The sequence below is a fragment of the Phalaenopsis equestris genome, unplaced genomic scaffold, assembly GCF_001263595.1.
Source record: "Phalaenopsis equestris unplaced genomic scaffold, ASM126359v1 Scaffold000301, whole genome shotgun sequence".
In the NCBI taxonomy this organism is placed as follows: Eukaryota; Viridiplantae; Streptophyta; class Magnoliopsida; order Asparagales; family Orchidaceae; genus Phalaenopsis; species Phalaenopsis equestris.
The window spans coordinates 1720833-1745065 of record NW_018164743.1 but is presented as its reverse complement, the minus strand read 5'-3'; the positions used below and the strand labels follow the sequence as shown (position 1 = coordinate 1745065).

Here is a 24233-nt window from a genome sequence, read left to right as displayed (position 1 = left end):
GGAAAGATACACCACACCAAAACTATCATCTTATAGAAGCACCAAAACAAAAAAATACAGCCGAGTCTACACAGTGCAAAGCAACGAGAAATGAAAATGTCTCAAAAAAAATATCGGGAGAGGTGATACCGCAATAATGTGAACTCCGACACTTCAGTTAGTGCAGAAGAAGAAGAAGCTCCACGGGAAATTGAAAGAGCATAAAATAGGAATGCGATGTCGAGATAGGGGCATGCGCGTAAAAATCTTGTGAATAAATGCGGGCCGTGGGGTTTCCGCGGCCCACTTTTCGCTGTGCGGCGGCAGTGCCATGATTGGAAAGCCCTCCCAGACGACAAAATATCGCGGCCCTCTGCCGTGACCCGCTAAAACAACCGCCCCAAACGGGGCTTAAATCTAGTTCGTAGTTTCATGCTCGCTTAATTTTTTGGTCTGAGATCTTCAGTGAAATAATATTGATGACAAAAACGATCTCAAGAAAATAAGCCTTGCGGCAAAATTCTCAATCTAATAAAATAGTCAAGCATGTTATGATTTTCTTGTTTAGAACTTTTAAATTGTTTGTGCAGTTCACTCTATATTAAAGAAATGAAAGTATTGTTTTTTTAAGGTTCTATTTTATATAAGCCTAAACAAACGATACTTTGTTATCAACATTTCTCTAACACTAATTTAGCATTTATATTAATTTTTTTTGACAAATACCATCTTTTGAAAAAATTGTCATGTTGCACCTTTCAATAATAACTATTCTACTTTATCCATTCAATTCAGAAGTACCATAGTATTATGCCTTAATATTGAATGTAGTAATATTATTCTTAATTTCGTTACAGGTTCTTAAAAACTGTTTCAAATGATACTTAAATTGATTTTGTTTAAGTTACGTTTTAGTTAATTTTTATCATAGTTTAATTAAAATTTCATCTTTTTTGTTTTATTGAGTCATTGCCCATTATAGTAAAAGATCAAGCTCTAGATGATCTGATATAACTGTAAACTTGGATAATTAGATTTCATGCTGGAGGATGTAATGCAGATGTAGCATGCAATGCATATTTTGATTCAATTAATTAATGCAACAAACATTCAACACTTTTCGAGGAACATCTTGTTAATTTCAACATAACTATTTGTAACTTTAGATGAAAGAAAGACTATGATACAAGTAAACAAGTTTTCTTTCCTGCAGATAAGATGATGAAAGATACACAAGTGATTGAAATTTTGTGCATAGAAAAGAAAAAAAAAAAAAAACTGTTGTAAAAGAAAACTTTCATACTATAATGATGAATGATGAGAGAAGAGAGGGAAAAATAACTTACATGTAAATTTATGCTTGAATAAGAAGACTGCCTCTCCTAGATTAAGGATTATAATTCATAAATAGGAAAAGTGTTTGGAGCATCTAAAAGCAAAATTTATCTAGGCTAAATATGTTTTTTTGCATTCCTTGAGATTCCCATTTATAAACTTTATAAAACACGTTGTAGGATGGGAGGCATCGCCAAAAAAGAAATTATTGAAGGATAAATTGTAAAAAAACATTAAGCTTATAAGTAGTGTGACTGTTTGCCCTCAAAAAGCCTTCCAAGCAAGGGTTTGTTAGAGTTACAATAATCACTTGCACATGATCACTACTAAGGACCAAAGGATAGGCTAAGAAGCTACAATATTGCAAGAAGAGCCACTATCTGCTGTAGTGATTCTTGCTTGAAGAGAGCTGAGAATTATAGCTGGAGGAAGCCTAGTTGAAGAAGTAGAAAGAACCACAAATTTCAAGAAGCAGAGAAATCTCATCCAGCCACAAGGATGGGATATCATCAGCCTATGAATTAGGATATCATCAGCCTATGAATTAGGATATCATCATATGCATGTAAATACAAATTCCAACCCACTCAACCTATTACAATCATAATTCAATATAAAAAAAATTTAAATTCAAATTTGATGTCTAAAATTGCATACATTTAATGAAACGATCATTGTAATTGAATATTCTTCTCATTTGATGATTGTAGACTTGTAGTTTTGCATCAGTAGCAAATTAAGCTCGCCTCATTCCTATCAATTTGTGCTCCTAAAATTCTCTAAGGCTGCTTCTGCAATAATATATAGAAGTAACAGCTTTGATCCATCATTTAAGGATCTAAACAAACATTAGCCCCAGTCATTGACTGCAGTGGGAATCCTGAGTTCTTGAGACGTTTCAACTGGATGATAGGCCACATTTGTCTAGGCCTTGACGCCAGCATTGCTCAAAATAATAAATTGGTAATCTATGTTTATTGGTTCATATTTCTTAACTAGGAAACCTTTTAGTATGGTTGGATATGAACTTAAAATGTCATTTAAAATTCATTTTATTTTTCCGTTTCTGTTTATTTTGCATTCTGCCGAGGGCACTTTCTAGTATATGTTGATTTACACAATTTTTTTACTAAACTGCTTTTGGTCCTTACCTTTTCTTTTATGGCAGAAGGATACTACATTCTTTCAGTAACATATGGCAAATAATGATTCAGATAACAGGTATGAACTTCTATAGAATAAGCCTCCTCTTGTTGTTATTATTATTATTATTATTTTCATTTATTTTTAGGTCTTCTATATCTATATTTAATTTTTTTTATTTAGTTTTATTTATAACACGAATTTTTATTTCAGGTACAAATCTGGGCCAGATTTTGATGAGGACAATAGAGTCCCAATCCTTCCAATTTCCTTATCTCATTCCACAGAACTTTGGCTTATTCAATGGCCAATTAATCAGGTTTTTTTTTTCTTTGAGCTTCTGATTTCTTTTTCTCACATGACACACCTTTTTCTTAACCTGTATTTATTTATGGATTGGTATAACTGCAGTTACAGCCTTCTGATTTCCATGGGAAGGAGCTTTCTCTAAAACTTCACAGGGATGGAAAGCTTGCAAGCTTTGATAATTCATCTGGTGAGATGGAAGGCTTGTGCTGTAGCTGCTTTCTCATGCCCTCTTAATTTTTCTCTGTACTAACTTTTCATCATGGATTTTATTGGTTTGGTAGGGAAATCTTATGAAGTGGTTAGTTTTGGCGCTCAGGAACCTGATGCAACTGTTTTCCTTCCCTCTAGTTCAGATTCAAAAGTTGGTATGCGTTTTCCTTTTGTTTTGCTTAGTTTGACATTATTTATAATTTGTCAAATGTTCACTTGCTGAATTTTCACTTACAACATTTATTTTGGATCTATTATATAGGTAACATCTTTTTAAAGAATTATTTAATTTCTCATGCCATTAGTGTTTGACCTGTGAAGCTATCATTTTATTTTAAATGTTTTATGAGGAAATTATGGGGGTTGCCTTCTCAATAAAAAATGGTGTACCATGATCTAGCTTGTTTGAATAAATACCGCTTACTTTATTATGAGACTGGAATAAAAAAGAATCACTTTGAAATTTTCTGAATGTTAAAATGTTCCATTAAGTGAGTACTAGTATTATATGTAGGGCTGTCAAAAAAGCTCATTATTCTTGAATTGAAGCACCGGCATAAGATGCATATTTCAGAAACTATTTTGCTAATTTGATCTTGGGATGAAACTATCTAGTTATCATAAGATGTATGTTTCATATTTGAGAAAAAAGATACGACACGCAACAACTATTGCAATTTCATAAAGAAAATTGTCTTAAGTATGATTGTTCTATTATGGCTGACGGTTGGATATCTCATATGAAAAATGTTTGGTTAACTTATTGGCGAATTGCCCAGGAGGAATCACATGCATAGAGTCCGTTGTTGTTATTTTTTATTCAAAGAATGGGTTGAAAATGTTTGAATTGTTAAATAAGTTTATCGAGAAGAGTGAACCGTATTGTTTTATTCAAGTGATTGCTGATAATGCTTTTGGGAATATTCTTATAGTTTACTGACCGAACACATTTTTATATGATTTTAGTTATTTTTTTTAATATGTTAAATGTTGATTGTTGAATGTTTTGTGATATTATTATAAGAAAGTCATTGATGGATAATATCCACGTTTGTACTGAACTTACTGTGCTACTCATTTCTTGGTTATAATAATTAAAAGATATTTTTAGACCAAAATAATGTTTTGAGGAGGTTGTAGTTCACGTAGTTTCATTTATTTAAAGATGTACACATCAAGAATCACTTGTCAAGCCGTCTAAGTCTCGGTTTGTCAATACTTTCTTGACATTTTAATGTTGTAATAATCGCATGTGAGAACTTTGTGTTGGGCTTTATTCAAGAGAGGCTAAGGCAAAACAAACACAACAAACTATTTTGAAGCAATCTTTTTGAAACACTGCAGTATATGCCTCAAAGTTGATGGACCTCTATGAAAATCCTTGGATTGGTTGATGTTAAAAAAAGCCTCTAATGTGTTATATATATATGACGCGATGAATAGGGTTAATAAAGTCATTACTATTAGTGTTACCAACAGTGATAAAGTATGAGCGGATTTTTAAAATTATTGATAGAAGATGAGAAGTATAATTCCATCGACCTTTGCATGCAACCAACATGCAACATATTTTTTAATTCCTGAATATTTTTTCAATAACCCTTATATTTCAAAAGATAAAGAAATATTTTTTGGATTGTATGCATGCATTATATAATTAGTTAAGGATGTAGGTGAAGATAGGATTAGTAATGACTTAATTATCTATATTAGAGATGGACTATTTGGTATCCCTCTAATTGTAAAACAAACAACCACTCGAGCACTAGTTAAAATGATTTTAGTAAAATTGTGATTAGTCTTTAATAATAAATTAATATTTAAATAACAATGAATGTAATTAAATACTTTGTTTGTTTGTTTTTTTGCAAAAAGGTGAGTGCCTCACCTAGCTTTTATTAGTATGAAATAAAAGAATACTAGGTAACACTTCAGAAATTGCAAACAAAAGCCATTACAAGACACCATCTAACACCAAAATTAAGCAGACAATAACATACACAAGTAAAACAAAACAGTTACAAAACAGAAAACCAACATAATAGCTGAAACTCAACCTCCGATGAAATGCTCCCAAGTATTCGAGCATATAATTCTGAATCAACATCATCGAAACTGAAAAATACAGAGAAGTCCATTGCAACTACAAATTGAAAAATGCAGAGTCAACTCCAAAATGCGAACCAATAAAAGATATCCCGGTTGAATCATAATCTTCCAAATAAAAAGAGCAAAAGTAGTTCGCCAAGCCAATAATGCAGTCCTAGTATCTCCAAAATGCAAACCAACAAAAGAAAGAGCTCAGAGGATCATAGTAGCATTCTCAGCTTAAGAAAAAATCAGGAGATCTCAGAAAAATCCCACCCACAAAATTTAAGGACTTCATCTAGGAAGAGAAATTAAATCTTTAAAATCATGAAGATTTAAAGCAAATCTAAATCAGTTAAGTCTTTAATCCATCTTTGGAAATCATCACTCTAGTGCAAAATCTGTTCATATCAGTAAGATCAAAATGAAGTATCTGTGAATATCAGCAAATTCTGATAATAAAATACCCAGGGCCAAGATAAATCTTCAAACACCTAGACCATCCAACCAAAAGAAAACATAAAGCGCCATCTTCAAAAAATCATCCAGATATAGTGAATCAACATTAGGAGAAACAACTTCAAAAGAAAGAGCAAAGAAAGAAGCTAAAGTTTATACAAAATACTTTATAAAAGAAGGAATATTAACTTTATGCGTCCATATTTTACTCTTATACTTAATAACCTAATGTATCTCCTAAATCAAAGCTTCCAAATTCAAAACAGAATTCCTAAAAATTCTATTATTTCTCTCTTTCCAAATATAAAAAGCTGTAATATGGACAACAAGTAAGAAAAAGTTTTTACTAATCCTTAGCTTGAAAGAATCCACAAAAGATAAGATGTGTTGCATACTCCCACCTAGTAATATGAAATTTCCATTTGGAACACATCTTTTAAGCCGGGAATGAGCAAAATTACACTAAAAAATAGATGATTATGTGTCTCAGAGTTATTATAACAGAGAACACAAATATTATTTTTCAAAGTGCCTCTGACAATTCACAAGTTTTCTAACTATTATGCAAAATTTTCCAAGCCTTAACAGCTCTCTTATACCAAACATGATTGCACCAATTTACTGCAGGATGATCTTCATTAGGAGCTTTATAAAAACCTTATGAGAATAGAAGTTTAACCCCTTTCAGTAACAAGAAATATTACTATCCATGATAGAAGTATTGCGAATATCATTTAAACAAACATCTGGAATGCTACCCATATCAGAAAAATTCCAAACTCCAGTAAGAACAACGCTTATTTTGGTGAAAGGAGACGCATGAAACCACTTAAAAATGGCATTCCAAAAATTTCCCAACCAAAAGGGATGACCAATTTAGCGAAGGGTCAAAGAAGAATAGCACATTATAGTTATTTGTAATATAAAACTTCAAGGAATTCTTAATTTTGTGTGCCACCCTGCATAATTCTTTCCGAAAAGAAATGCGACATCTATGCTGTACTCATAAAAAATCATAGTGATTAATGCACCAATTGGCCCATAATGAGTTAGAATTAAAATGTCTCCAAACAAGTTGGGTTTGCACATCATTCTAATATTACTAGTCAATCCAAGACCACTACAATGTTTAGGCTTTTGTAGTAGAAACCCATAATCGCAAAATAACTTTGAATTTGACCCATTGTTGTTGAGAAGCTTGTTACACCAGGATGAAATTTTCTTTCTTATGCTTTTAGGTACCAACATAGATCTTGGCCAATAATAATATAACTCCATGTAGAAGATATTATAAATTGAAGCCTACCAACCAAAGACAAATATCTATGCTTCCAGCCATTCGACAGTTCAGTTAGAGGAAAGAAGTTGTGAAGCTTTAATAATCGCTCCTAAGCTGTTCCAAGGCAATGCTTTGAGAGAAAAGCCACAATAAATCACATAATTGATTATGTAAATCAGAATTCACTAATTTAGAAAAACAGATTGCATCTTTACAGTTGTTAATATTCAAATTAGAAGCTTTATAAAAAGTGTTAAATATACCCCATAAGAGTATTCATAGAACATCAATCTGTTCTCCCTAAAATCAATAATTCATCAATATATGTGAGGCATGAAATCAGGTATCCTTAAAATGGAATTATGAATACTCAATTCAGTATATTTAGCATCAATAGAGAAAATATAAGGTGATGAAAGAACATTTTGTCTCAATCCAGAAGTAGAAGGGAAGAAACCCTTCAGTTCATTATTCACAATGACTGGAAAATGAACTTTTAATATACATCATCTAATCCATTGAATGTATTTTGAAGGAAACCCATCTTAAACAGTCTATCAATAACAATTGTCGATTTACCTTATCAAAATCTTTCTTATATTAATTTTAACACAAAAGCTAATGTGCTAGAATGATATTCTCTACAATGTCTCTACCTTCTATTAAGGCAACTTGGGTCGAATTAATTAAGGATGATAATACTTTTTAAGTTTATTTGCTAGAAGCTTAGATGATTTTATAAACAGTATTACATAAGGATTTAGGTTTGAAATCAGTAAAAATATGAACTTGATTATGTTTATGGATCAAAGTGATAGCTGTATGATTTTTTCTAAAAGGGAGCTTGGAAGATTAAAAGAAATGTTTTACTGCAGAAATACAGTCACTCCCTATAATAAAACAGGTTTTTTAAAGAATTTTGAAGTAAAACCATCCGGTCCCCGAGTTTTATGAGATCCAACGGAGAAGAAGGCATTTTTAACTTCAAAATTTGAAAAATTTTAATAAGATCATAATCTAAAACATTCTCAAGAGACCTAGTAACTGGAAAACCATCAGCATTATTCCAAATATAAGAGTTATTAAAAAGATCAAAGTAGTAGAAAATGACATCCTTAGAAATCTCTTCTTGAGTATTAAAGCACACTCCATTGGCATGAGTTTCTTTTATATGATTCTAAATCTGCATATCTTTTTTTTTTTTAATAGGAATTTGATATTATCCTCACTTTTAGACATAAAAAAAAAACTTTGCTCTCTATTTTATTCATTTATATTCACAATGAAGGGCTCCAATTAGCTGAGAATGAATAATCACAGCTTCGGAGATCAAATTAATGTCTGATGGATGACATTCCAACCGAGAGTAAATCTCTTTTTGCCCAAGTTTAAGACGAGATGTTAGTGAAGATTATTGTAAGAAAACCAATTCCAATTTTTCTAAGCTACTTATGACATTCCACAATTTGTTACAAAGAGAGAAAAGAGGATCCCCTCAACTTTATTAGCCCAAAACATTTTCCACTAAATAAAAGAAACTAGAGCACTCACACCAAAAATTTTGAAAATAAATCTACGTTGGAGTTCATGTAGACTTCCAAAATTGATAACAATAGGAGCGTAATCAGAGGATAAAGGTTCCAAAACTCTGAAATAAGTAGAAGAAACTTTAGCCATCCACATATCATTACAAAATGCTCTATCCAACAAACGTCTAATGGGAGAATCAACTTGTTTGTTAACTATAAGAGAGACCCGAATTGGGAAGATCAATAAGACTTGAGTTGAAAATACAATTTGTAAAATCAGAAAATTTATAGAGTAGAGGCTGAACCACCCAGTTTCTCTTTAGCTTCCTTTATACAATTGAAATCAACCATCACAACCCAAACATCCTGAATATTGTTTGTTAAAGAAATCAGAGAAGACCATAGAAGTCTTCTAACTGCACTGTTATGCCCATGGATAAAGGTTGCAAAAAATTTAACGAAGGAGGAGAAATTAATTAATTCATGAATGAACCGAGCATGGATCTCTAACACAGAAAATTCAATGGAATTAGGGTTCTACTTGAGCCATATTCTTCCATTATCAACCAAATGGAAACAATCCATACTCTTTTCCATTAAAAAGAGATTAAATTCCTTTGAAAATGGCCCGAAATAGAATCAAGGGATAATTTAGTTTCAACAATACATATGAGATCGAGATTAAATTCTTTGATCAATTGCCTACAATCATCAAAGATGCTTGCATCACTATTAAAACCTCAAAAACATTAAGAAAACCAAAATAATAGGAGACTCAGAAAGAGCCTATCTTGAAGGAGGAATAGCTTCTTTTGATCCGTCTTTCTTTCCTTTAGAATGGGAAGGCAAAGAATATGAAGACATATTCTCATTTATATCAGGCTGCAGGACATCATTTAAACTCTGTGGCAATGAAAAATGAGGATCAACTCTTTGCAGTAAAGAATGAAAATCATTATTTGCTAAAATATTAAAACTATTTCTGTCTGATAGAATCATCAGCCATTGATTTAGAGCTATGAGCAGGAGAAATAATAGTGAGGTTAAAATCAGGAGTAGGTATAGAAGAGGTAACTGTTCCAGGAGATTCCTGCTCACACTTCTTTTTAACTTGGAAGAAGATTTGGCTCCTTTTAAATTGCTTCCCCTCTGAGGCTTAATTGGAACAAGTGGTTTATAGTTTGGATCCTTGGGACAATAATCAAATCCATGACCAAAACACTCAGAACTCTTACAGACAAAGGGTTTCCATTCATAGATATTATCCTGGATAATTTCTTTCCTTTTGTATTCAGAGTAATATGATCTGGAAGAGCAGAGTTCACATTAATCTGGACATAATTCCTAGCGAAAGTAAGACGGGAGGCTTTAGCGGTCTACTGTAAGAGGAATACCTATCTTGCTAACAACTTTGGAAATTTTCTCAGACCAACAACAAAGAGGGAAGCTAGGAAGCTTTATCTAATAAAGCACTTCTTGAAAATCTTCTTTGATATGTTTGAAGTCATGAGTCCAAGGCTTAAAGAAAAATGGCCGGTCATTAATATAACAAAGTGTCCCGGATAAAACTATGTCCTTATCTTCCTCACTATTGAAATTAAAAAGAAAAAAAAAACCCTTCACCCCTTCATTAAGAGAGAGTAGATCCACGGTACCCTTCAGGTTTCAAATTTTGAGAATGAAGCTTATCGTAAAAGCACCTTTTACCGAGAGCATAACCAACCAACGCAAGCCTTAACTGCAACGAGCCTTCGTTCACCTCCTCATAAGAGAAAGATATTTTCTCTTCATAACACGAAATAAAGGTGACATTAAAGTTAGATTTGAGAGAGAAATGGGAAGAAATTAGATTTTTCTAATCAGGCAATAGTCCCGGTCCAAGAATAGAGGAAGGACCCGATGAAGCGAGAGGAGGAAAAGGAGAGGTATCCATGGGGTACGAAGGGCTAGAATCCCCAGCAAGGGAGAACAGAGAAGGGGATCTGAGCTTGTTAAACAATTAGAGTTTCACAAGAAAGAAGGGGAGAAAAGGGAATTGGAGCCCTAGCAGAGCTCGGGAAAATCTACCTCCTTGCAGTTGCTCGTATATGGCCAATGAGCTTCACACTTATAAAGTTGTGTGGTTAAAGTGCTTAGTCTAATTTGTAATTCATCTGGATGCAAACATAATTGGAGTATATTTGAACACGCGAGTATAAAATAAAAATTGTTCATTGATTATTAATTTTATAGATTAATAATTTTAATGATTTTTAATACAGCTGCATAAATTGAAGGGATCATGATTGCCTTAAAGCTTTAGTTTATGTAAAATATAACAGGGCGTTGATTCATAGATGCAACTATCGTGACGTTGATCCTATTTATTTAAATAATATTAATTATTCTAATGAGAGGTTAACAATAGAAATAGATGATTAATTAGATGAAGATAATGAGTTGGTTATTAGTGAGGAAGAATTGACATGGAATAACGTTGCCGCTGGTATTTATGAAAGAAACTATATTGTTCAAGAGCAATCTAAAAGCAAAGAGAATGAATCATCTAAGTCGCTCAACATTATTGCAATTGAATATGAAGATAATGAGGGTGATGAAGAATATAATGATTTATGAGATAATGATGTTGTTGATGAAGGAAATGAGAACTTTTTGACTTATGGTGATGATAACAACTCTTTTGATGACTAGTTTAATATCTTTTAGGAAACATCATGCTTTTGAAAATATTTTATGATTCTGAATTTGAGTTGGTGATAGAATTATGGTTCTTAAGATTATTATTGTTGATACTAAGATTTTTAATTTTTTTAATTTTATAAGTGCTTATACTCCTCAAGTAGGTTTAGATAGAGGGACTAAAGTTAAATTTTGGAATGACTTAGAGGGCTTAATACAAATGATACTTCATGAAGAAATAATTTTTATTGGAGGAGATTTAAATGGACATGTCGGTAGAGTGGTAGAAGATTTTAAAAATATTCATGGTGGCTACAGTTTTGGAGTGATTGAAGAAGGTAGAGTCATTTTAGATTTTGCTTTAGCGTATGGTTTTGTTATTACTAATACTTTATTCAAGAAAAGACATGAGTATCTTATTGCTTATAAGAATGGATCTAATAAAACACAAATTGATTATTTTCTTATGAGAAGATGAGATCGTCGAGATTGTAAGGATTGTAAGATCATTCGAAGTGAGGATTTAAGTACTCAACATCGATTATTAGTTCTAAATTTTAAAGTGAAAAGTTATAAAATAAAGAATGCTAGGACTCATCATCGTAGAATTAGATGGAGGAACCTAAAACACACTAATAAATTATTTTTATGAGTAAAATTCAAGATTTCAAAATTTGGGATGTTCATGAAAAAACAAATGCTATGTGGGATGAAGTAATAAACACTATTAAACAAGTAACAAAAGATATACTTGGAGAATCAAAATGAAAAGTTTTTATAAATAAAATAGTTAGTGGTGGAATAATAATGTGCAAGAAAAGATAAAATATAAGAAGTTATGTTATAAAAATTTTTGTAATTGTAAAAACTTAGAGAATTTAAAAAAATATCAAATGGTTCACAGGGAGTCTAAAAGAACAATCTGTGACACTAAAAATTCCGCTTTAAGTGATCTTTATGATAGATTATATACTAAGTAGAGTAAAAAATAATTGTATAAAGTAGCCAAACAAAGAGAAAAGAAAAGTAAAGATTTAACCCAAGTAAAGTGTACTAAAGATGAAAATAAAAAAAATACTTTTTATAGAAAAATATATTCAACATAGGTTGGTGAGTTATTTTTCTGAAAATACGATCAACTTTAGTGATATCAATATCGTTCATAATAATTAAACGTTTCATTTTTATTGTCGCCTTAGTAAAAAAGAAATTGAAGAGGCTTTAAAGAAAACCAAGGGTGAAAAATCTATGGGACTTGATGATATCCCAATTGTCCCAATTGAAGACTTGATGATATCCCAATTGAAGTGTGGAAATATTTTGGAGATTTGGGAGTTTCTTGGCTTACTAAACTTCTTAATATTATTTTAAAAATTAAAAAGATGTCAGGAGTGGAGAAAGAGTATTTTAGTCCCCATTTTTTAAGAGTAAAGGGGATGCACAAGAGTGTGCAAATTATAGAGAAATTAAGTTGATGTGACATACTTTAAAATTATGGGAGAGGGTAATTGAACATAGGGTAAGATGTATTACAAAGATTTCTCATAATCAAATTGGTTTTATGCCGGACAGGTCTACCATGGAAGCTATACATTTATTGAGAGGTTTGATGGAGAAGTTCAGAGATAATAAGGAGGATATATATTTGATTTTTATTGATTTAGAAAAATCTTATGATAAGGTTCCAAGAGATGTCCTTTGGAACGTTCTTGAAAAGAAAGGTGTTGATATGACTTATATTCAAGTCATTAGAGATATGTATACTAGAGCTGTTACTTGTGTTCTAATCGAAGGAGGATGGACCAAATATTTTCCTATTTTTGTTGGATTACATCAGGGATCAGTTCTAAGCCTATTTCTTTTTGCTTTAGTTATGGATGGTCTTAGTGGACATATTTACAGGAGGATGTACCTTGGTGTATGCTTTTTGCTGATGATATCCTTCTCGTAGATAAGACGAGAGAAAAAACACAGAAAAAACTTGAATTATGGAGGTCTACATTGGAGTCTAAAGGCCTTCATTTGAGTAGAATTAAAATTAAATACATGGAATATAATTTTAGTAGTAATAGCTCTAGTGACAGAAGTGTAACTTTGGATGATCAAATTATTAAAAGGTGTGAACGATTTAGTTATCTCAGGTCTGTTGTTCAAAGTGATGGTGATATAGATGATGATGTTAATGGTAGAATTCAAGTTGGTTGGTTGAAGTGGAGGAATGCTTCGGGTCTTTTGTGTGATAGAAAAGTACTGCTTAGACTGAAAGGAAAATTTTATAAGAGGGTGGTGAGAAATGCAATGCTTTATGACATTGAATGTTGACTTTTAAAAGAAAAGCTTAATACTAAGTTAAGTGTTGTCGAGATGTGAGTGATTTGGTGGATGAGTGGCTTTACATTTAGAGACAAAATGCGAAATGAATATATTCGTGATAGGGTTGGTGTAGCTCCAGCGACGCACAAAATTAGAGAGAGTCGTCTTAGATGGTTTGGTCACATTAAACGTCGACCATCTGAGGATTTGATTAGGAGAGTAGATGTTTAAGATTCGACTTATGTTAAGAAAGACAGAGGTAGACTTAGGAAAACTTGAACTTATTGTATAAAAAATGATCTTAATTTATTAGAACTAAATGGAAATATGACACTAAATAGGACACAATGGAGAGAAATGATTCATGCAGCCGACCCCACGTAGTGGGATTAAGGCTTTGTTGTTGTTGTTGTATTTATACATTAAAAATCCTAGATTGCTTAAACAGAAGAAATTTTTATTTAAAATTGAAACATGCTAATTTCAAATGGATAAGAATCTCTAAATAGAAAAGCAGTGAAATTAGAAGGAAATAAAAAATTTAGAATTTAGGGACTGTCATCGGAAGAAAGAGAAATGTGAATTAAGATGAGTTCCTAGTGGAAGAAGAGAACTTGCAAAGGCGGTGGAAACGACAAGAAAGGAGGCTGTGCCAATTTTAGGACCAGAAAAGGGAATGCTTGTGAGAAGCACTTGACTCGGTTTTGGGTATATTGTGAACGTGAGGGATAAGAATTACTTAATAATAGGTTTATTGATTCAATTTTCTAACATTTGTATAAAAAAGGAGGCCTAATTTGAATTGTGCGTGTCTCGCAATAACTAACTCCTCATGTTATGTGAGGCTTGTGCTTCACATAGCGAGTCATATGAGGCGCATGCAGGCGCAACATCGCTAATTATTTTAAAAACGCTACAGCATATCTTTTGTTGCACAGTTTTAAGCACTAGTGTAGAGTTTGGAACATAATTATTATTCTTAGCAAAAATCCCAGATATTATTATTTGTATTTTAATTTGAAGAGAGATTGTTTTTTGTCCTCTAAATCGTGACATCCTTAGCTTTTTATTGGATGCTAAAGAACACATCAGCTGTATAGTGCTAGTAATGGTTTCTGTTGACTTTTATATTATCATTCATGTAAAGATATATTTCTCACTTACTGTTCCTGTTTTATGTTCATCATGTGATGTAGTTGGGAAGATTTCTCGGCGTGTTTGTTTAGTTCGCTATCCGGAACCCGGTGAATTTGATAAGGGCAGTTTTAGCAATCCCAACTTGAGACTTGAAGGTAAGACGAGGAGTAGTTTTAGCTGATTCTAAAAATATGGTATAATTGCTTTCTGGTGTTTTATGAATCTGCTTGCCATTCTATTTTTTAAGTTATTAACATATAACTTTTCCTATTTAATTTTCCCTAAAATGTCAACCATGTATTCAACTGCTAACTTCAACCTGAAATGAACCTTTACACTTTAGTTGAGGATGAGGATTGGGCAAAAAAGTTATCCCAATGAAGTTCCCAATGTGTACAACATTTTTTGAGCTGAGGAAATCTGAGAATGAATATCAATTTGATTATCTGCCTTATGATAAGTTCAAGATATTTTTTATGAAATATTTTAGTGCTTTGGCACATTTTTACATATGATATTCAAACTTAAAAAGACATTTTATCATTTTCTCAGGTTCGAAGATGAAAGCATTGTCCCATCTCCCGACCATACACAGGCATGGAAGCCATGGAAGCCAACCTGTAACTGATAGATCTTCCCGCGAGACATTAACCTCTTGCCACAGTATTGGACAGGGAATATTGGAAACTCCCCAGCAACACTCTCGGAAAAAGAAACACGAGGACCGCACACCTGCATCGACGTCTATGAGATCTATTGGACGGGCTGAACCTGAAAGCCAGATGAACAGTACTGCCACTGGTTCTGCTCAGTCACATGGAGAGAAGAAATCAAAGAAGAGGAAGATCAAGGCCGAAGAGTAGCTTAATTCTATTTAACTGTCTTACCCAATTTAGACAATTCTTCTATAGAGTGATAATTGAATATAGGTTTTAGGTTTGGTTGGAGCGAACGCTGATCTCTGCAAAAATTATCATCTGGGAAAACCACGGCTGAAGCTCTTTCACAAGAACGGCAAATTTTTGTCATTTCAGGTCATAGCTCGTCTTTCCTGTTTCACGAACACAACTGTTAAAATAAATTCGGTGAACGTCCATGCTTTGTATCAAAGGAAGTCATGATGTCTTGTCCTTTGATCGACTTGTTAAGTATTTCTCTAGTGAAAGATGGTCATCATTAAATGAAATAGCTTTATTCTCTTGATAATTTTGAGCCCTTGATATTTATTTTCTTAATGGCATGCATGTTATATTCCAATTTTTATGATTTGGGCCCTTCATAAGTTTGAAATTAATTAATTTGATTTTGCTTCATTTGTAAGAGTTTCGAGGTTAAAATATTGAAGATGATGAGCATGAATATATAAGCTATAATTATAGGGTTTAGGGTTTATAATTATAATTGAAACCCTAAACCCTAATTGTCTATCTGTTGAAGTTGTGTGAGAATAATTAAGAAGCGGTTGTTTCTGTAAAAATGATTTAAAGCTGTTTAACAGGAATATAAAATAATTTTTATATTAAACAAATTATTTTTTAAGCAATAAATTGACTTTAATAAATAATTAAGTAGTTTTAATAATTAAGAAAATTTATATTTATATCAAATAAATAAGAAAATGAAAATATATTTATAAATTAGTTAATTGGTCAATAAATAACATTATATAAATTTGTTTAGTTATGATTAATTTGAAATTAATTAATTAATCACTAATTGTTAATAATTTTATATCTTAAAAATTGCACTTAATTTATTTTTGAAATATATATTTTGTTTTGCTCCAGCCATCTGATAAGAGATATTTTACATACAATCGATGTTAAAGTGCAAGTGTTTTACATACAATCGATGTTAAGTATGACATACAAATTTCAAACTAGGGAAATACTACCAGGTGCAACCACCATAAAGTTTATTAGTTTAGAAGATATAATACTTCAATATTAAATCTAAAAATCCTATAAACGTGCAATTACTACTTCCATATAAACCATTACTTTTGCTTCTAAAAAGTGAAACTTACCTTTTTATGCATAATTAAGGTTGTATACATCTAAAAATTAAAGTTTATGTGTTAAATATGTAAATACATAGGAATTCCGTTGTATGTATGTAAATCTTCCAAAAAAACAAATGAAGGGGTGTAGTATGACCTGAGAACACATCAATTTAAGAACTGAAATTGTTTGCAGGTCAAAGGTAAGTGAAACCGGTAGTTTTTCTTTAAGTTCTAGAGCTGATTCATGTTCAAATTCTCATGAATGCAACATTCGCTACAAAAAACAAATGAAGGGGTGTAGTATGACCTGTGATTACAATTTTGTCCAGTAATTACACTAAAATCAGATCTTGTCCTGCAATTACAATTTTAGAAACCGAGATTGAACTGCAAGATCTAATTAGAAGAAATTAAGTAAAAAATGAAGAGAAAAACTATATATATTACCGGTATTTGTTGGAACAGCTCTCCAATGTCCAGGGCCATGCTCTTGTATGTAAGATACAAGGATTATATCCTTTTCTGGTGTCCATGGACCTTTCTTAACTCCTTCCTTTTCACAACAAGGACATATTCCCATGGCACTTGTTTTCAATTCGCTCTCCTTGAACCAATTGATGAGCAGAAAGAGATTTCTGAAATATATTTTTTCTTACTGATGTTTTACTTTCTTCTTTCTTGGTGCAGCAGACTGAGGACTATGTAAAAGGGATTGTTTCCTGTGCTATATATATACACAAGTGAGCCTTTGGAAAGGGTGTCTTATACTCTTGTTAGGCTACGCTGACCTTAAAGAGGGGATATATCCATGAGACTGTAGATCAAAGAAAACAGTGGGACATAGAAAAGTCTGAAGAAGCCAACATGGAGCATTTACTGTTAGGTCTCTGTATAAAGTCAGAAGAAGCTAGCAGGGAGAATATTGCATAAATTTGTTGACGGACAGGACACACTGAATTAGATTCACCTTTGTTCAATGTGAAAGGTATTTATAGAGTTAACCAATATGTATTTCTGAATACATCCAATCAAATGACATAACCTAACAAATTCATCATTATTTTCAAAACATTTTTTAATTCCATGAAACAAAATAAATCCTAACAGAAGATAAAAATTGTTAGATGGAAATGAGAGAGATAAAAAATCTCATTGCCATGTTTGTCATATTTTGATGTGCAACTGCTATCCAAGAATGCAGTATGAGGTGCTAAATGCATACAAATATTGCTCGCATAGATTAACCAAAAATTCTTAGGTTTATCATGCTTTGATGTGTAATTACTATCCATAAATTCCATCTACAGGCTGGATCCATCCTAATATTGCCATGATTATCATGCTATAATCACATGAATTTACTCTTCGAAAACCTAGCACTCATTGAAGGTATTAAAACAATGAAATCCATTTCAATAACTTCCATGACAAAAATGGAAGAAAAATAGGTATATTTTGACATTTATAAAAGCACACAAGTCATAGTAAGAGCTTGAAAGGAAAATATAAGACACTCCTTAAAATTAACATGTGAAGTTCAGAATTGTAACTTAAGATTAACAGGTTATTGCCATATTTATCATGCTATGATGTGCAACATCTATCCACAAATTCAATTTATCCAAAGAGGTGCTAGGTGCATCCTAATATTGCTTGTTTAAGCCTATTATATACATAACTAACCCACTCACCAAATAATTCAAGCACAGCGCATCTAGAAAGCATACTACTAAAACCACATAACTGTGAACCATAAAAAATATGACATCTAGAACACATCCAGTACCAGTATGAATACAGGTCATGCAATAGAAAGACAACTATTCACCAAATTCAGAATGAAACTAGCAGCATTAGATCATTAATTGAAGCTATTTAAAAGGCTACCCTTATTAATTTGCAGGTTGAATTGGAGGAAGGGGCAGTGTGATTAAAAAAAATTGATTGATGATGCGAACTCACACATGCTGTAAGGTGGCATGGAACACTATGTTCCCAATGACAAGTATCATATTTGAGATGTGAAGAATGCTAAATCTTTTCTCAAATCATTGCCTTGAAAGCATTTATAAGGGATAGCTTTACAGTTGAACCGAAAGATACCATGAAAAATGCTGCAGCTATAAATAGGGAGAACTTACTGCAAATAATCTTCCCTTCGTCTGCCCCTGTTGATATTTACAACTATAACAAGTGTAGGTATGACTAAAGTTTCATATTCTTTAGCACCAACAACCTGCAATTTGTGCCCCTTTAGCTCTTCTAACACAGTAGTAAACGAAGAAAAGGAAGATTTACATACATACATTCAATTCTTATACATTTACATGAGTAACACCTAAACTTTAATTTTTACATATATGCCACATTATATATGCAAAAATAGATGTATTTCTTGTTGGAGCAATTACGTACGTACCATCCAATTCCTATGTGTTTACATGTTAAGATATTATTTACTTTAAGTTATGAGGGAATTAATAACTATAAATATTTTCTACCATTCCTAACATTAAACTACATTATGTACATTTTTTGGTGAATTTTAATTTCAATAAATTAAATAGGATGTTTTTAAGAGAAACCAAGATCGAGATCTTAGAAATAAGTGATAAATATTTTTAAATAAAAAGTTTGAAAGTTTATTTATGACACCTACAAACCTTTATAAGCCTCCACAATTAGCTGACATCCCCCGTAAACTATTACATTTGCTCTGTACAAGACAAAGCATTTTGGTTTATTAAATGAATTGTTTATGGGATTCCATTAATGGAACTTCACAAATCCTTTATGGCTATTATAAACCCTATCAAGTATGAAAGTTTAGTAGTGAGATATGTACATATAAGAATTTTGTGCTACATATGTAAATGCTCCTAAATTTAAATATAAAAAAAAATCATATTTTTGTATAAATAACTCATTTTAATACAGATTTATAAAAAAATTTAACATTTTTTTATAAAAATTTTGAAATTCTAATTTACATTCATAGATTACTTCTTAGAATGGATCAAAACACAATGCTTTTCAATGATCTAACCCTAAGGAATAAGCTAACAAAAACTTTAGCCACCAAGCTTCATTTATAGAAAAATATTTGTTTTATCATAATTTTCAAATAGAAGAATAGTTTAGAAAAACAAAAATGCATGCATAGAAAATGATTATATCTTTAATCTTTACTTCTTTGTGCTCAACTTTACTATGTAAATTTATATCCATATCTTTGATTGTTCGTGTCTTGTACTTTTCTTTTTATTAATATTGTATAGTTTTTTTATTTCGTGGACTATTGGCAAAGACATAGATGTGTTACTTTGACAAGGACTTAGAGTGATACCATAATCTACAACTACAATGAAGGGTTCGATTCTCCTAAAAGAAGGAAAAAGTCAGGGCTTATCTACTTGTGTAGAGCAAAGGAATATTAATAATATTTTTTTTTTGCAGGAAGCTTATGTGAATATTTGCACCTAGATGTGGACATACACTTACAAGCTGAACCATATACAAGTTATTCTGCCATGTTGACATTCTTTGTACACTTTACTATTTTATTTTTGTGATATTTTTTGAATTACTTTCATGAAGAAAATTAATTTCTAACTATTCCAAAGGTATTAATTTCAAAACTAAAAGATAAATCTAATTCACCTACTTCTTTGTTTATTTATAACTCATCGTATAGTGCTTAGGCCATTCACTAGATAATTCTTGATTTTTTTTTTATGATATCATAATTTATCACTAAGATAAAAAATCATAATTGGACCATCTTAGACTTATTTAAAAAATTTTAAGGTGTGATGAACTTTATGTAAGCCTTTAAATTTTTTTTTTAATGAAAAAATGTTATATTCTTAAGCTTGCTTGACCTTGCAAAAGTTAAGGCAATTATAGAATGAACAACATTCAAATCTTTCATTATTTTTCTAACTTTTCATGAATTAGTGATGCTCTCTAAAGATTTAATTAATATTTTATCATTTTCGTAGCTCCAATTATTGATATTCTAATATATATTAAATTTTCATGGAGTATCACTTAAACATCTTTGGATTAAATAGAAATGTCAATGATTTCTTCACTTGTTCTAATGTTACATGACTTTATTGGGCTTTTAAGATTTTCTTGTGATGTTTCATATACATTGGTGGAGAACCTAGCTAGCACAACCATTTTAATGTAAAAGTTCAATGATTTTAAGTAAATTTACTCCACCATCTATAGAAAACTATATAATATTATGCAGTTATTGAGACATTAGAAATGTTAGCTTTTGTATATAGAATTCATCCTTCACTAAGACCATCATTCCCTTTAATTCAAAAACACTTAAAAAATTGAACCACGTTTGTAAAATTGGTATAATATTTTAGAATAATTCCTTTATCCTAAACCATAAGTTTGGATTTGAAAAAAAGTATTGATTCACTTTTCTTGATCATTTTAGTCATCACATTCTTAGAGTTTGAAATCTTAATTTTTTTAAAGATGGATATTCTATCTACCATAACTTTTTTCTCCTGTATTATGAAAACTTGGAGAACACCACTCTTTATTGCAACATTTTTTTTCCCTTAATGGTTATCTATCCTCTCTTAGAGGCTAATTATATTTTGGAGGCTTATTATTTTTTGAGTTACACTCTAGTTACACACCATAATAAAGATTAGATAATTAACTAGTTAGGATCCAAGTTCCACAAACCCTCATTGAAATGAGATGTTGAAAGCATCATGATCTATTAGCTTCTTAAATTGCAAAAACCTCAAAGAGAAGAAATTACAAATACATCAATTTACCTTTAGCATATAGACCTTCTGAAGGTTATCCCAAAAATTTTTTTATTGTCCTACCCAAAACTCACTAAGGTCATGATGCAATCTTTAAAATTATCAATAGATTTTTCCAAAATGATTCACTTATTGACATGGTTTAAAAAAAATGATGTCCCTCATATAGTTAATGCATTATTAGTGATCCTTCACCATGTTTCTAACAAGGATGTTTGACCTTTGTCTTATTTTTTGTAGAAAATTCTATGAAAACTATTCTAAACCCAAATATAACTAATAAATAAAGCTTTAGAAAATTTATTAATATACTAGTAAGTAAAAATTTATGTTATTGAGACTTACAATTACTTATCTTTGACTTTGTAAATAACACAATTCAAAATAATTCAAAAAGTACATTTAAAATTATTTAAGATTTTACTCTAAAAACATCCATTAGCCTACAGTGCTAGGATTAGGTGTTGAGGCACACATTCATTAAATATCAATAAAAATTTAATGCCGGGGCACGACACTGATGTTGGACCGTCATGGCGCCCCACCTAAAATGATATTTATGGCCACCCAAAGAGTTATAATCTAGGTATGTGCCACAACAGTATGCCTGGTGCTATGATGCCCAATTATGTATTAGTTATGCACGCATTAATTTCATTGACAAAGCGTTTATTTATCTTAAATTTTCCTGTGTTAATTCCCCCTCCTTTTTTCGATATGCCTCCAAGGAGATGGATGACATTGCCCTCTCATAAGGAAGAGGGGTTTGATGCATCCCAGTTCATAAGCTGGGACGCCGCATGTAGATATGCAAAATCCCACCACTACTAAAATATTATCCCCGAGTTAGACTTCTCTGAGGCCGAGATGATATAGCCGCCACCCACATGAGAAGAGGCTAGGTGGAGTTGGCATGAAATCAGGGTCCCACAATCACCTCAGTTGTTTAAGAGTTCACAACAAATACCAGGGAGCCCATGACTGATAGGGTGTTTGTCAGGGGGTGTTGGGTGCAATTTGATCGAGAAACAATCAATGGTGTGTATGACATGGACGAAAAGGCTATGATCAATTTATTGATATCTTGAACAAGGGCCCAGACTTCAATGAGATCTTTATGTATCTCGCTTGGTCCATCGAGGCTTAGGGACACCATATTAACCTCTCTAAGTATGCAATCACTTGCGAGGTGAAGGCTTAACATTTCCTTATCTCCACGTGATTCTTTCCCAAAAAAACATGTGACATCGTGACCCAAAGCATGCGTCCTTGAACTATGACATCCAACATTACTAGACGATCCATGTTGGCCTTATCATCCATCAATCCATATTTCATATACTTCATGGGAGCTCCATAATTGGAATCGACCATTCTTCCCTCATCTTCACCCTATACGTCAGGGCTGAGGTAGAGTTTGACCCCTGGGAGGAGAAGGTAGGCTCCATGAAGCTCAACATGGGAGCCAATATCCAAGCATACCGTACGCCTACGCTAGGTTGTTTAGAGACTGCTAGAGCACCGTGATGCCTTGCCACAGAGCCGCGACGTTTTTTCTTAGTGTTACCGTGCCTTGATCAAAGAGTCACAGTACTCGATGACTCAAGTCCCAGATGGCGCCTGGCGGGAAATTGTTATGAAGTTTAATCGATGTAGAAGCTGCCTCGTCAATGGCATCACGAGCCTCCATGGAGCATAGTGGTGCCCCACCAAAATTTTTAGTTCTTGAGCCACACCGTGCCTTTTTGCCTGCTGGATACTCCCCACATCTCTGCACCGTGGTGCTGCACCTAGACACCGTGGCGTCACACTGGCTTAGTTTTCCTATAAATTGGGTAGTTCATGGCTACCACAAGGTTTAATTTTTGGAAGTCAAAATGCTTGTTGTTTAATTCCAAGGCAATTTATCTTGATATCAGCGTGTCGTTTCCCCTCTTTGCTAAGGTTTTTAGTGTGTGGTCTTCCCGCCATATCTCATTCTGAAGCTCTTCCAATTTCGATCGAGTGTTCTTAGACAATGGTGGTTCTTCCGACATCCAGAGGCCTTTGAGGAGCCATTTCGATGCATTTGATCCAAGGAACTTCATCAGAATTTGAATAGGTAAAATTCCTTTCCCCTTATCTTTTCTGTTTAGGAATAGGCTTAGTTTCTGTGTTAGACAAACTAGGCTAGGCAACTGTTACAGGATTCGTTGTGTTTTCTTACTATAGCCATCGTTTCTTTTGAGTGCCCATGTGTGCATAGGGCCTTAGTTTTCTCTTATGCTATAATGTCATCCTTTGGGCATTTTGACGTGAGGCCGCCTAGTTCAGTTTTGATTGGAACTAAATGATAATTTTTTGGCTGTACAATGTCGAATCCGTAGGACCGAGTCTCATTGCTATTTTCAGCATTGTGGCCCCAAGCTGGAATTGCTTCCACTTGAGCCAAAGTCATGACGCTGATCTTGACATCACAATATTGGCCTCTTATCTTTGTTCCCGTGTTGATGTCTATGCTGGAGAGGGGAAATGTCCACAAACAAATGTTTTGAAGTTTCTCACTTCTGATCGAATACAACATCAATGAATGTATAAAAGAAGATGATGAATATATTGTTAAAGCTCGTGTTTCTCACTTTTTATTTTCTTAGGATTTTCAGGCTGTTGGGGATAACTCAAATAAAGAGTTTATTCTTGGTAATGGAAGAGGGAGAGAGAGACTAATTTTTTTTTTAGAGAGAGATTCCCAAAGGATTTGGGATAATTTTTTTGAAATGTCACAAGAAGCTCTCTTGACAGCCCACCCGATCTATCTTTTATACATGAGAGAAAATAAATAAAAAATTACATTCCGTACATTATTGCACCTGCCCGTCTAGTCTTGGTGTAAAGATGATGACGCGAGTGTCGGGCGGCACTATAAATAATGATTGGCACTTGTATCATGAAGTAATGATGGTTATTTTAATGGTTGGTTTGCCCCCAAA

At 32.5% G+C, this 24233-nt stretch overlaps 1 protein-coding gene across 2 annotated transcripts in view; it reads left to right on the top strand.

The window, feature by feature from the left end:
- The window catches only part of LOC110025503 (mediator-associated protein 2), a 23459-nt gene extending 7793 nt beyond the window's left edge, over positions 1–15666 (top strand). For both annotated transcript variants that reach the window (XM_020726028.1, XM_020726027.1), the window contains 6 exons: positions 2483–2535; positions 2671–2776; positions 2869–2953; positions 3048–3131; positions 14520–14615; positions 15013–15666. In XM_020726028.1, coding sequence (XP_020581687.1) covers positions 2510–2535; positions 2671–2776; positions 2869–2953; positions 3048–3131; positions 14520–14615; positions 15013–15323 — 708 coding nt within the window. In that variant the 5' untranslated portion in view covers positions 2483–2509 and the 3' untranslated portion in view covers positions 15324–15666. The remainder of the gene's footprint in view (positions 1–2482; positions 2536–2670; positions 2777–2868; positions 2954–3047; positions 3132–14519; positions 14616–15012) is intronic.
- Positions 15667–24233: the final 8567 nt, after the last annotated feature.